Genomic DNA, 14339 nt, shown 5'->3' on the forward strand with positions numbered 1-14339 from the left:
ACATTGCAGGGTCTGAAATACTGAAAAAATCGCATGCTCTGACTATTAAGAACATGTCATTTTTTCACTATAATAGCCCTTTAAAGGGACATTTAACACAAATTTGTTATTGCTTAAAATGATAGATAACACATTTACTACCCATTACCCAGCTTTGCGCAACCAACATTGTTATATTAATTTACTTTATAACATTTAAACCTCTAAATGCCTGCCTGTTTCTAAGCCACTAAAGATAGCCTCTTATCACATGCTTTTTATTTGCTTTTCACAACAGGGGACTGCTAGTTGACGTGAGCCTTATAGATAACATTGTGTTCACGCCCGTGCGTTGTGCACAACATAGCACTAATTGGCTTAACCCCTTAACGACCGAGGACGTGCAGGGTACGTCCTCAAAAAAAAGGCAGTTAACGCCTGAGGACGTACCCTGCACGTCCTCGGTGTGGAAAGCAGCTGGAAGCGATCCTGCTCGCTTCCAGCTGCTTTCCGGTTATTGCAGTGATGCCTCGATATGGAGGCATCCTGCAATAACCTTAAATGGCCATCCGGTGCAGAGAGAGCCACTCTGTGGCCCTCTCTGCACCGGACATCGATGGCCGGTATCGTTGGTGGGTGGGAGCGGACTTGGGAGGCGGGTGGGCGGCCATCGATGCGCCGTGTAATGTGCAGGGGGGCGGGATCGGGGACGGGAGCGACGGGGGCGCGCATGTGAGCGCGCGCGTGCACGGGGAGCGGCGGGCGGGCGCGTGCATGGGGCGGGAGCGGGAGGGAACCGCTGCACTACAGAAAAGAAAAATCTGAAATAGCTAGCATAAATAATAAAATAATAATTTTTCTAAGTAATCTGCAACTGGTGGGAGGTTGGGGGGGGGGGGGGACAGCTACACTACAGAAAAGGGGATTTTTAAAAAAAAAAGATTTCTTTTTTTACTAAACTGGGTACTGGCAGACAGCTGCCAGTACCCAAGATGGCGCCAGCTAAGGCAGAGGGGGAGGGTTAGAGAGCTGTTTGGTGTGGGATCAGTGAGGTTGGGGGCTAAGGGGGATACTACAAAGCAGCATATGTAAATATGCTAAAAAAAAACCTAAAAAACCCCACAAATATAGCTTTTAATTTAGTACTGGCAGAGTTTCTGCCAGTACTTAAGATGGCGGGGACAATTGTGAGGTGGGGGAGGGAAGAGAGCTGTTTGGGAGGGATCAGGGGGTCTGATGTTTCAGGTGGGAGGCTGAGCTCTACACTAAAGCTAAAATTAACCCTGCAAGCTCCCTACAAGCTACATAATTAACCCCTTCACTGCTAGCCATAATACACGTGTGATGCGCATCGGCATTTAGTGGCCTTCTAATTAACAAAAAGCAACGCCAAAGCCATATATGTCTGCTATTTCTGAACAAAGGGGATCCCAGAGAAGCATTTACAACCATTTGTGCCATAATTGCACAAGCTGTTTGTAAATGATTTCAGTGAGAAACCTAAAATTGTGAAAAATTTCACGTTTTTTTTAATTTGATCGCATCTGGCGGTGAAATGGTGGCATGAAATATACCAAAATGGGCCTAGATCAATACATTGGGTTGTCTACTAGACTACACTAAAGCAAAAATTAACCCTAGAAGCTCCCTACATGCTCCCTAATTAACCCCTTCACTGCGGGGCATAATACACGTGTGGTGCGCAGTGGCATTTAGCGCCCTTCTAATTACCAAAAAGCAACAACAAAAGCCATACATGTCTGCTATTTCTGAACAAAGGGGATCCCAGAGAAGAATTTACAACCATTTATGCCATAATTGCACAAGTTGTTTGTAAATAATTTCAGTGAGAAACCTAAAGTTTGTGAACAAAATTGTGAAAAAGTGAACAATTTTTTTTATTTGATTGCATTTGGCAGTGAAATGGTGGCATGAAATATACCAAAATGGGCCTAGATCAATACTTTGGGGTGTCTTATAAAAAAAATATATACATGTCAAGGGATATTCAGGGATTCCTGAAAGATATTAGTGTTCCAATGTAACTAGCGCTATTTTTGAAAAAAAGGGGTTTGGAAATAGCAAAGTGCTACTTGTATTTATGGCCCTATAACTTGCAAAAAAAGCAAAGAACATGTAAACATTGGGTATTTCTTAACTCAGGACAAAATTTAGAAACTATTTAGCATGGGTGTTTTTTGGTGGTTGTAGATGTGTAACAGATTTTGGGGGTCAAAGTTAGAAAAAGTGGGTTTTTTCCATTTTTTTCCTCATATTATATAATTTTTTTTATAGTTAATTATAAGATATGATGAAAATAATGGTATCTTTAGAAAGTCCACTTAATGGCGAGAAAAACGGTATATAATATGTGTGGGTACAGTAAATGAGTAAGAGGAGAATTACAGCTAAACACAAACACTGCAGAAATGTAAAAATAGCCTTGGTCCCAAACGGACAGAAAATGGAAAAATGCTGCGGTCATTAAGGGGTTAAATGCAAGTCAATAGATAATAAATAAAAAGTCATGTGATCAGGGAGCTGTCAGAAAAGGCTTAGATACAAGGTAATCACCATGTTTTCTGTGCAAAACTGAGGAATGGGTAATAAAGGGATTATCTACCTTTTTATCAATACATTTTTTTGAATATCTCTGAAGGTCACTCTCTATTGACTGTCTTCAGTATAATGGCACTGAGCAGCTGTATCATGATATTGAGCAGAGTTAATCTTTTTTTTTTTTTTCAGGAAACTATGAGAAAAGATAGGTGTAATTTCATCTCATCTAAATAAAATATTTGCTCTGCACTGCACAGATGAAATCTCATTATTGTTTTGTATATCTTTCTCTAGGAAATTGATTTGTACAGGCTGAATAGCCAAGATAAGCTGGGACTGACTGTGTGTTACAGAACAGATGATGAGGATGACACCGGAATTTACGTTAGTGAGGTAAGATAACAAAAATCATCTGAAAGACAAACTGTGGTCATTAAAATCATTTTGAAATATAGCATTGTAAGATGATTTATTAAGTACACACGAGGGGGAATATTTATCAAAGTCTCAACTATGCTGCATTCGCCGGCTCCAATACGCTCGCCTAACATCGCGGCCGCAGATCTGAATACAATCTCCATATTTATAAGAAAAGCCGGCAAAAAGACGCGTTGCAAGTATGGGGCGATGAACATCGGACTGTTGTTAACTAACAGTCATCGATCTTGTGTCTATTCGGCTTTTTACCAACTTTATTTATACCCTGTCAATAAACGCTGCCACTACTCTAAAATGTTTAACCCCTATCCCGCCGCTCCCGGACCCGCCGCAACCTAAATAAAGTTATTAACCCCTATTCCGCCGCTCCCGGACCCCGCCACCTCTAAATAAATGTATTAACCCCTAAACCTCAGGCCTCCCACATCACTCCCAGTAACTAAACCTATTAACCTCTAAACCGCCAGCCCCCCACATCGCCATAAACTAAATTAAGCTATTAACCCCTAAACCTAACAAGCCGCAAAGTTTAAATTAAAATTACAACATCCCTATCTTATAATAAATTAAAACTTACCTGTAGAATTAAAAGAAACTATTTTTAAACTATTAATTAACCTACCCTAACTATTATACTACAATTAAATTAAACTAGCAATTAAATTAACTAAATTAAATATAAAAACCCTAACCATACTTAAATTATTTAAATCTACCATTAAACCTTATGAAAAATTACTAAACAAAATAAACACTGTTACAAAAAATAAAAAACACTAAATTACAAGAGAAAAAAAAACACATTATCAAAAATAAAAAAGAATTACACCTAATCTAATAGCCCTATCAAAATAAAAAAAGCCCCCCCCCCCAAATAAAAAGAACCCTAGCCTACAATAAACTACCAATGGCCCTTAAAAGGGCCTTTTGTAGGGCATTGCCCCAAAGAAATCAGCCACCCACCAACCCACCACCCAACCAGCCAACCCCCCCCAAAAATAAAAGCCCTATCTAAAATAATCTAATTGAATTGCTAGTTTAATTTAATTGTAGGATAATAGTTAGGGTAGGTTAATTAATAGTTTAAAAATAGTTCCTTTTAATTCTACAGGTAAGTTTTAATTTATTATAAGATAGAGATGTTGTAATAATAATATAAAGTTAGCGGCTTGTTTAAGGTTAGGGGTTAATAGCTTAATTTAGTTTATGGCGATGTGGGGGGCTGGCGGTTTAGGAGTTAATAGGTTTAGTTAGTGGTAGTGATGTGGGAGGCCGGAGGTTTAGGGGTTAATACATTTAGTGATGGCGGGGTCCGGGAGCAGCTGGATAGGGGTTAATAACTTTATTTAGGTTGCGGCAGGGTCCGGGAGCGGCGGGATAGGGGTTAATACATTTATTTAGTGGCGGCGGTGTCGGGGAGCGGCGGTATAGGGGTTAATACATTTTATGTCGGCAGAATTTGGGTGTTTAGACTCTGGGCTTATGTTAGGGTGTTCAGGTGTAAACGTAACTTGTTTTCAACCATAGAGATCATTGGGATATCTGGCAGCATCGAACATAAGCTTTTGGTGATTTCAGACTCCATTGACTCCTATGTCATCTGTGGCCTCCAGGGTGATGAATTAAAAACCAGATGCGCTGGGCCGGAATAGCAGCGAGCGTACCCGTTAGAAATTTGATAACTTGCAAAAAATGTCAGATAGAGCCGAATTTGTATTTGTAACATTTGTAATGATGTAAGCATTGATCTGCGTCGGATTGAGACTGGCGTATCGTATGTTACGTCACAAATTTCAACTTTTGCTGGTCTGTAGGGTTTGATAACTAGGTCGGATCAAGCTCTCAACAATTACGCTGCGGAATTCCAGCATATTTGCGGTTGACGGCTTGATAAATATCCCCCAAAGACAGTACAGCACTTACAAACAGTTACTTCAAATGAGTTGTAGATATTTTTCTAATAAATTTCAGTTATGTATATTTCTACTCCTCCTGTATCATGTGACAGAAATCAGCCAATCACAAATGCATATAGGTATATTCTGTGCATTCTTGCACATGCTCAGTAGGAGCTGGTGACCCAAAAAGTGTAAATATAAAGAGCCTGTGCACATTTAGGCCTAGATTTGGAGTTCGGCGGTAGCCGTCAAAACCAGCGTTAGAGGCTCCTAACGCTGGTTTTGGCCGCCCGCTGGTATTTGGAGTCAGTGATTAAAGGGTCTAACGCTCACTTTTCAGCCGCGACTTTTCCATACCGCAGATCCCCTTACGTCAATTGCGTATCCTATCTTTTCAATGGGATCTTTCTAACGCCGGTATTTAGAGTCGTTTCTGAAGTGAGCGTTAGAGCTCTAACGACAAAACTCCAGCCGCCTGAAAATAGCAGGAGTTAAGAGCTTTCTGGCTAACGCCGGTTCATAAAGCTCTTAACTACTGTACCCTAAAGTACACTAACACCCATAAACTACCTTTCTTTCATGTAATTAACAAGAGTCCATGAGCTAGTGACGTATGGGATATACATTCCTACCAGGAGGGGCAAAGTTTCCCAAACCTTAAAATGCCTATAAATACACCCCTCACCACACCCACAAATCAGTTTATTTCCTTATTTGGACGATATCTTGGTACTTGCTCCGTCTTTACATTTAGCAGAGTCTCATACGAATCGACTTGTGTTGTTTCTTCAAGATCATGGTTGGAGGATCAATTTACCAAAAAGTTCTTTGATTCCTCAAACAAGGGTAACCTTTCTGGGTTTCCAGATAGATTCAGTGTCCATGACTCTGTCTTTAACAGACAAGAGACGTCTAAAATTGATTACAGCTTGTCGAAACCTTCAGTCACAATCATTCCCTTCGGTAGCCTTATGCATGGAAATTCTAGGTCTTATGACTGCTGCATCGGACGCGATCCCCTTTGCTCGTTTTCACATGCGACCTCTTCAGCTCTGTATGCTGAACCAATGGTGCAGGGATTACACGAAGATATCTCAATTAATATCTTTAAAACCGATTGTTCGACACTCTCTAACGTGGTGGACAAATCACCATCGTTTAATTCAGGGGGCTTCTTTTGTTCTTCCGACCTGGACTGTAATTTCAACAGATGCAAGTCTCACAGGTTGGGGAGCTGTGTGGGGATCTCTGACGGCACAAGGAGTTTGGGAATCTCAGGAGGTGAGATTACCGATCAATATTTTGGAACTCCGTGCAATTTTCAGAGCTCTTCAGTTTTGGCCTCTTCTGAAGAGAGAATCGTTCATTTGTTTTCAGACAGACAATGTCACAACTGTGGCATACATCAATCATCAAGGAGGGACTCACAGTCCTCTGGCTATGAAAGAAGTATCTCGAATTTTGGTTTGGGCGGAATCCAGCTCCTGTCTAATCTCTGCGGTTCATATCCCAGGTGTAGACAATTGGGAAGCGGATTATCTCAGTCGCCAAACGTTGCATCCGGGCGAATGGTCTCTTCACCCAGAGGTATTTCTTCAGATTGTTCAATTGTGGGGGCTCCCAGAGATAGATCTGATGGCCTCTCATCTAAACAAGAAACTTCCCAGGTATCTGTCCAGATCCCGGGATCCTCAGGCGGAGGCAGTGGATGCATTATCACTTCCTTGGAAGTATCATCCTGCCTATATCTTTCCGCCTCTAGTTCTTCTTCCAAGAGTAATCTCCAAGATTCTGAGGGAATGCTCGTTTGTTCTGCTAATAGCTCCAGCATGGCCTCACAGGTTTTGGTATGCGGATCTTGTCCGGATGGCATCTTGCCAGCCATGGACTCTTCCGTTAAGACCAGACCTTCTGTCACAAGGTCCTTTTTTCCATCCGGATCTGAAATCCTTAAATTTAAAGGTATGGAGATTGAACGCTTGATTCTTGGTCATAGAGGTTTCTCTGACTCCGTGATTAATACTATGTTACAGGCTCGTAAATCTGTATCTCGAGAGATATATTATAGAGTCTGGAAGATTTATATTTCATGGTGTCTTTCTCATCATTTTTCTTGGCATTCTTTTAGAATACCGAGAATTTTACAATTTCTTCAGGATGGTTTGGATAAGGGTTTGTCCGCAAGTTCTTTGAAAGGACAAATCTCTGCTCTTTCTGTTCTTTTTCACAGAAAGATTGCTATTCTTCCTGATATTCATTGTTTTGTACAAGCTTTGGTTCGTATAAAACCTGTCATTAAGTCAATTTCTCCTCCTTGGAGTTTGAATTTGGTTCTGGGAGCTCTTCAAGCTCCTCCGTTTGAACCTATGCATTCATTGGACATTAAATTACTTTCTTGGAAAGTTTTGTTCCTTTTGGCCATCTCTTCTGCTAGAAGAGTTTCTGAATTATCTGCTCTTTCGTGTGAGTCTCCTTTTCTGATTTTTCATCAGGATAAGGCGGTGTTGCGAACTTCTTTTGAATTTTTACCTAAAGTTGTGAATTCCAACAACATTAGTAGAGAAATTGTGGTTCCTTCATTATGTCCTAATCCTAAGAATTCTAAGGAGAAATCATTGCATTCTTTGGATGTTGTTAGAGCTTTGAAATATTATGTTGAAGCTACGAAATCTTTCCGTAAGACTTCTAGTCTATTTGTTATCTTTTCCGGTTCTAGGAAAGGCCAGAAAGCTTCTGCCATTTCTTTGGCATCTTGGTTGAAATCTTTAATTCATCTTGCCTATGTTGAGTCGGGTAAAACTCCGCCTCAAAGAATTACAGCTCATTCTACTAGGTCAGTATCTACTTCCTGGGCGTTTAGGAATGAAGCTTCGGTTGACCAGATCTGCAAAGCAGCAACTTGGTCTTCTTTGCATACTTTTACTAAATTCTACCATTTTGATGTATTTTCTTCTTCTGAAGCAGTTTTTGGTAGGAAAGTTCTTCAGGCAGCGGTTTCAGTTTGAATCTTCTGCTTATGTTTTTTGTTAAACTTTATTTTGGGTGTGGATTATTTTCAGCAGGAATTGGCTGTCTTTATTTTATCCCTCCCTCTCTAGTGACTCTTGTGTGGAAAGATCCACATCTTGGGTAGTCATTATCCCATACGTCACTAGCTCATGGACTCTTGTTAATTACATGAAAGAAAACATAATTTATGTAAGAACTTACCTGATAAATTCATTTCTTTCATATTAACAAGAGTCCATGAGGCCCACCCTTTTTTGTGGTGGTTATGATTTTTTTTGTATAAAGCACAATTATTCCAATTCCTTATTTTATATGCTTCGCACTTTTTCTTATCACCCCACTTCTTGGCTATTCGTTAAACTGATTTGTGGGTGTGGTGAGGGGTGTATTTATAGGCATTTTAAGGTTTGGGAAACTTTGCCCCTCCTGGTAGGAATGTATATCCCATACGTCACTAGCTCATGGACTCTTGTTAATATGAAAGAAATGAATTTATCAGGTAAGTTCTTACATAAATTATGTTATGTACCCCTAAACCGAGCTCCCCCCACATCGCCGCCACTCGATTAAAATTTTTAACCCCTAATCTGCCGACCGCCACCTACGTTATACTTATGTACCCCTAATCTGCTGCCCCTAACCCCGCCGACCCCTGTATTACATTTATTAACCCCTAACCTGCCCCCCACAACGTCGCCGCCAGCTACTTAAAATAATTAACCCCTAATCTTCCGACCGCAAAGCGCCGCCACCTACGTTATCCCTATGTACCCCTAATCTGCTACCCCTAACACCGCCGACCCCTATATTATATTTATTAACCCCTAATCTGCCCCCCTCAACGTCGCCGACACCTGCCTACACTTATTAACCCCTAATCTGCCGAGCGGACCTGAGCGCTACTATAATAAAGTTATTAACCCCTAACCCGCCTCACTAACCCTATCATAAATAGTATTAACCCCCTAATCTGCCCTCCCTAACATCGCCGACACCTGCCTACACTTATTAACCCCTAATCTGCCGAGCGGACCTGAGCGCTACTATAATAAAGTTATTAACCCCTAACCCGCCTCACTAACCCTATCATAAATAGTATTAACCCCCTAATCTGCCCTCCCTAACATCGCCGACACCTACCTTCAATTATTAACCCCTAATCTGCCGAGCGGAGCTCACCGCTATTCTAATAAATTGATTAACCCCTAAAGCTAAGTCTAACCCTAACACTAACACCCCCCTAACTTAAATATAATTTACATCTAACGAAATAAATTAACTCTTATTAAATAAATGATTCCTATTTAAAGCTAAATACTTACCTGTAAAATAAATCCTAATATAGCTACAATATAAATTATAATTATATTATAGCTATTTTAGGATTAATATTTATTTTACAGGCAACTTGGTATTTATTTTAACTAGGTACAATAGCTATTAAATAGTTAAGAACTATTTAATAGTTACCTAGTTAAAATAATAACAAATTTACCTGTAAAATAAATCCTAACCTAAGATATAATTAAACCTAACACTACCCTATCAATAAAATAATTAAATAAACTACCTACAATTACCTACAATTAACCTAACACTACACTATCAATAAATTAATTAAACACAATTCCTACAAATAAATACAATTAAATAAACTAGCTAAAGTACAAAAAATAAAAAAGAACTAAGTTACAAAAAATAAAAAAATATTTACAAACATAAGAAAAATATTACAACAATTTTAAACTAATTACACCTACTCTAAGCCCCCTAATAAAATAACAAAGCCCCCCAAAATAAAAAATTCCCTACCCTATTCTAAATTACAAAAGTTACAAGCTCTTTTACCTTACCAGCCCTGAACAGGGCCCTTTGCGGGGCATGCCCCAAGAATTTCAGCTCTTTTGCCTGTAAAAGAATAAATACAATACCCCCCCCCCCAACATTACAACCCACCACCCACATACCCCTAATCTAACCCAAACCCCCCTTAAATAAACCTAACACTAAGCCCCTGAAGATCTTCCTACCTTGTCTTCACCATCCAGGTATCACCGATCCGTCCTGGCTCCAACATCTTCGTCCAACCCAAGCGGGGGTTGGCGATCCATCATCCGGTGCTGAAGAGGTCCAGAAGAGGCTCCAAAGTCTTCCTCCTATCCGGCAAGAAGAGGACATCCGGACCGGCAAACATCTTCTCCAAGCGGCATCTTCGATCTTCTTCCATCCGGTGCGGAGCGGGTCCATCTTGAAGCAGGCGACGCGGCTCCATCCTCTTCTTCCGTTGTCTCCCGACTAATGACGGTTCCTTTAAGGGACGTCATCCAAGATGGCGTCCCTCGAATTCCGATTGGCTGATAGGATTCTATCAGCCAATCGGAATTAAGGTAGGAATTTTCTGATTGGCTGATGGAATCAGCCAATCAGAATCAAGTTCAATCCGATTGGCTGATCCAATCAGCCAATCAGATTGAGCTCGCATTCTATTGGCTGTTCCGATCAGCCAATAGAATGCGAGCTCAATCTGATTGGCTGATTGGATCAGCCAATCGGATTGAACTTGATTCTGATTGGCTGATTCCATCAGCCAATCAGAAAATTCCTACCTTAATTCCGATTGGCTGATAGAATCCTATCAGCCAATCGGAATTCGAGGGACGCCATCTTGGATGACGTCCCTTAAAGGAACCGTCATTAGTCGGGAGACATCGGAAGAAGAGGATGGATCCGCGTCGCCTGCTTCAAGATGGACCCGCTCCGCACCGGATGGAAGAAGATCGAAGATGCCGCTTGGAGAAGATGTTTGCCGGTCCGGATGTCCTCTTCTTGCCGGATAGGAGGAAGACTTTGGAGCCTCTTCTGGACCTCTTCAGCACCGGATGATGGATCGCCAACCCCCGCTTGGGTTGGATGAAGATGTTGGAGCAAGGACGGATCGGTGATACCTGGATGGTGAAGACAAGGTAGGAAGATCTTCAGGGGCTTAGTGTTAGGTTTATTTAAGGGGGGTTTGGGTTAGATTAGGGGTATGTGGGTGGTGGGTTGTAATGTTGGGGGGGTATTGTATTTATTCTTTTACAGGCAAAAGAGCTGAAATTCTTGGGGCATGCCCCGCAAAGGGCCCTGTTCAGGGCTGGTAAGGTAAAAGAGCTTGTAACTTTTTTAATTTAGAATAGGGTAGGGAATTTTTTATTTTGGGGGGCTTTGTTATTTTATTAGGGGGCTTAGAGTAGGTGTAATTAGTTTAAAAATGTTGTAATATTTTTCTTATGTTTGTAAATATTTTTTTATTTTTTGTAACTTAGTTCTTTTTTATTTTTTGTACTTTAGCTAGTTTATTTAATTGTATTTATTTGTAGGAATTGTGTTTAATTAATTTATTGATAGTGTAGTGTTAGGTTAATTGTAGGTAATTGTAGGTAGTTTATTTAATTATTTTATTGATAGGGTAGTGTTAGGTTTAATTATATCTTAGGTTAGGATTTATTTTACAGGTAAATTTGTTATTATTTTAACTAGGTAACTATTAAATAGTTCTTAACTATTTAATAGCTATTGTACCTAGTTAAAATAAATACCAAGTTGCCTGTAAAATAAATATTAATCCTAAAATAGCTATAATATAATTATAATTTATATTGTAGCTATATTAGGATTTATTTTACAGGTAAGTATTTAGCTTTAAATAGGAATCATTTATTTAATAAGGGTTAATTTATTTAGTTAGATGTAAATTATATTTAAGTTAGGGGGGTGTTAGTGTTAGGGTTAGACTTAGCTTTAGGGGTTAATCAATTTATTAGAATAGCGGTGAGCTCCGCTCGGCAGATTAGGGGTTAATAATTGAAGGTAGGTGTCGGCGATGTTAGGGAGGGCAGATTAGGCGGTTAATACTATTTATGATAGGGTTAGTGAGGCGGGTTAGGGGTTAATAACTTTATTATAGTAGCGCTCAGGTCCGCTCGGCAGATTAGGGGTTAATAAGTGTAGGCAGGTGTCGGCGACGTTGAGGGGGGCAGATTAGGGGTTAATAAATATAATATAGGGGTCGGCGGGGTTAGGGCAGCAGATTAGGGGTACATAGGGATAATGTAAGTAGCGGCGGTTTACGGAGCGGCAGATTAGGGGTTAATAATATAATGCAGGGGTCAGCGATAGCGAGGGCGGCAGATTAGGGGTTAATAAGTGTAAGGTTAGGGGTGTTTAGACTCGGGGTACATGTTAGAGTGTTAGGTGCAGACGTAGGAAGTGTTTCCCCATAGGAAACAATGGGGCTGCGTTAGGAGCTGAACGCTGCCCCATTGAACGCTGCTTTTTTGCAGGTGTTAGGTTTTTTTTCAGCTCAAACAGCCCCATTGTTTTCTATGGGAGAATCGTGCACGAGTAAAAATGCTCTACGCTCCTTTTTTGGAGCCTAACGCAGCATTTGTTTGAACTCTCGATACCAGAGTTAAATTTATGGTGCGGCCAGAAAAAAGCCTGCGGAGCGTTAACAGCCCTTTTACCGCCAAACTCCAAATCTAGGCCTTAGTTAATTAAAGTAAATTGGAAAGTTGTTTAAAATTGTGAGCTCTATCTGAATCATGACAGTTTAGTTTTGACTTGACTGTCCCTTTAAAACCAATGCAGCCTTATAATTGGTTAACACATCACGATATAGATAAAAAATACAAATATACGTGCACAAAAATAAGAAGCAGTTGGCAGCAGCGTAATTTGTGATAGAAAATTAACTTTACGTTTCATATCTTTCTTTTTTTTTAGATTGATCCAAATAGCATAGCAGCTAAAGATGGTCGGATCAGAGAAGGAGATCGTATAATACAAGTAAGTAATTTATTATTATTATCTATTACGTTTATTCCCTTAAACTCTCTAATTATTCCTAGAGAAAAATGTACAGTGGAAATTTTCATTTTTGTCTCTGTGTATCATTTGTAGATGAGTTATAACATTTATTTTGAAGGACACAGTGTAATCAAGGGGTTTGATTACTGCAGTGACACTCAGAGCTTACTCAGAGCTTATGAAGGGGATTAAAGGGATAGAAACATCAAAAATGAAATTGCATGGGTACATTTCAATTTAAAATATAAGCATTTTTGCAATATAGTTTCATTAGCAAAAATACTTCTAGTAAAATGTATTAATGATTTTCTGGCTGATATGTTACTCTATAACACAACAGAAATATCTTATAATTTCGAGGTGTTTACTGTCCCTTTTAAGAGCACTTTAATAGGTTTCCAGTATGTTATGAAGCAGGGATTTAAATCACTGCTGCATAACCTTTTGCTCAACCACAGCACATAAGATTAATTAATCGGTTAAATCTCTGCTTCATAACATACTTACAGTGTGGAAACCTATTAAGTGCTCTTAAAGGGACAGTAAACACGTATCTGTTGTGTTGCTATAGAATAACATATCAGACAAAACGTACTCCTAGATTTCGAGTTTTGCGGACAAAGGGGTGCATTAGCTACGCGTGTTTTTTTTCCCCCCGCACCTTTTAAATAACGCTGGTATTGAGAGTTCTCTGAAGGGCTGCGTTAGGCTCCAAAAAGGGAGCTAACACCTGCAAAAAAGCAGCGTTAAGCTCCCAACGCAGCCCCATTGTTTCCTATGGGGAAACACTCAATAAGTCTGCACCTAACACACTAACATGTACCCCGAGTCTAAACACCCCTAACCTTACACTTATTAACCCCTAATCTGCCGCCCCCGCTATTGCTGAGCCCTGCATATTATTATTAACCTCTAATCTGCCGCTCCGGACACCGCCACAACCTACATTATACCTATGTACCCCTAATCTGCTGCCCACAACATCGCTGACCCCTATATTATATTTATTAACCCCTAATCTGCCGCCCAACGCCGCTGCTACCTTACCTACACTTATTAACCCCTAATCTGCCGACCGGACCTCGCCGCCACTATAATAAATTTATTAACCCCTAAACCGCCGCACTCCTGCCTCAAAAAGCCTATAATAAATAGTATTAACCCCTAATCTCGTACCTCGCCGCTACTGTAATAAATGTATTAACCCCTAAAGCTAAGTTTAACCCTAACACCCCCTAAATTAAATATATTTTTTTATCTAACAAAATAAATTAAATCTTATTAAATAAATTATTCCTATTTAAAGCTAAATACTTACCTGTAAATAAACCCTAATATAGCTACAATATAACGAATAATTACATTGTAGCTATTTTAGGATTTATATTTATTTTAGAGGCAACTTTGTATTTATTTTAACTAGGTACAATAGCTATTAAATAGTTAAGAACTATTTAATAGCTACCTAGTTAAAATAATTACAAAATTGCCTGTAAAATAAATACTAACCTAAGTTACAATTAAACCTAACACTACACTATCAATAAATAAATTAAATCAATTAACTACAAGTACCTACAATTAAATAAACTAAACTAAATTACAAAA

At 39.6% G+C, this 14339-nt stretch overlaps 1 protein-coding gene across 6 annotated transcripts in view; it reads left to right on the plus strand.

The window, feature by feature from the left end:
• The window catches only part of PDZRN3 (PDZ domain containing ring finger 3), a 346386-nt gene that overhangs the window by 320927 nt on the left and 11120 nt on the right, over window positions 1-14339 (plus strand). For all 6 annotated transcript variants that reach the window (XM_053720879.1, XM_053720880.1, XM_053720883.1 and 3 more), the window contains 2 exons: window positions 2833-2931; window positions 12648-12710. In XM_053720879.1, coding sequence (XP_053576854.1) covers window positions 2833-2931; window positions 12648-12710 — 162 coding nt within the window. The remainder of the gene's footprint in view (window positions 1-2832; window positions 2932-12647; window positions 12711-14339) is intronic.

Source organism: Bombina bombina, chromosome 7 (genome assembly GCF_027579735.1).
Source record: "Bombina bombina isolate aBomBom1 chromosome 7, aBomBom1.pri, whole genome shotgun sequence".
Classification (NCBI taxonomy): domain Eukaryota; kingdom Metazoa; phylum Chordata; class Amphibia; order Anura; family Bombinatoridae; genus Bombina; species Bombina bombina.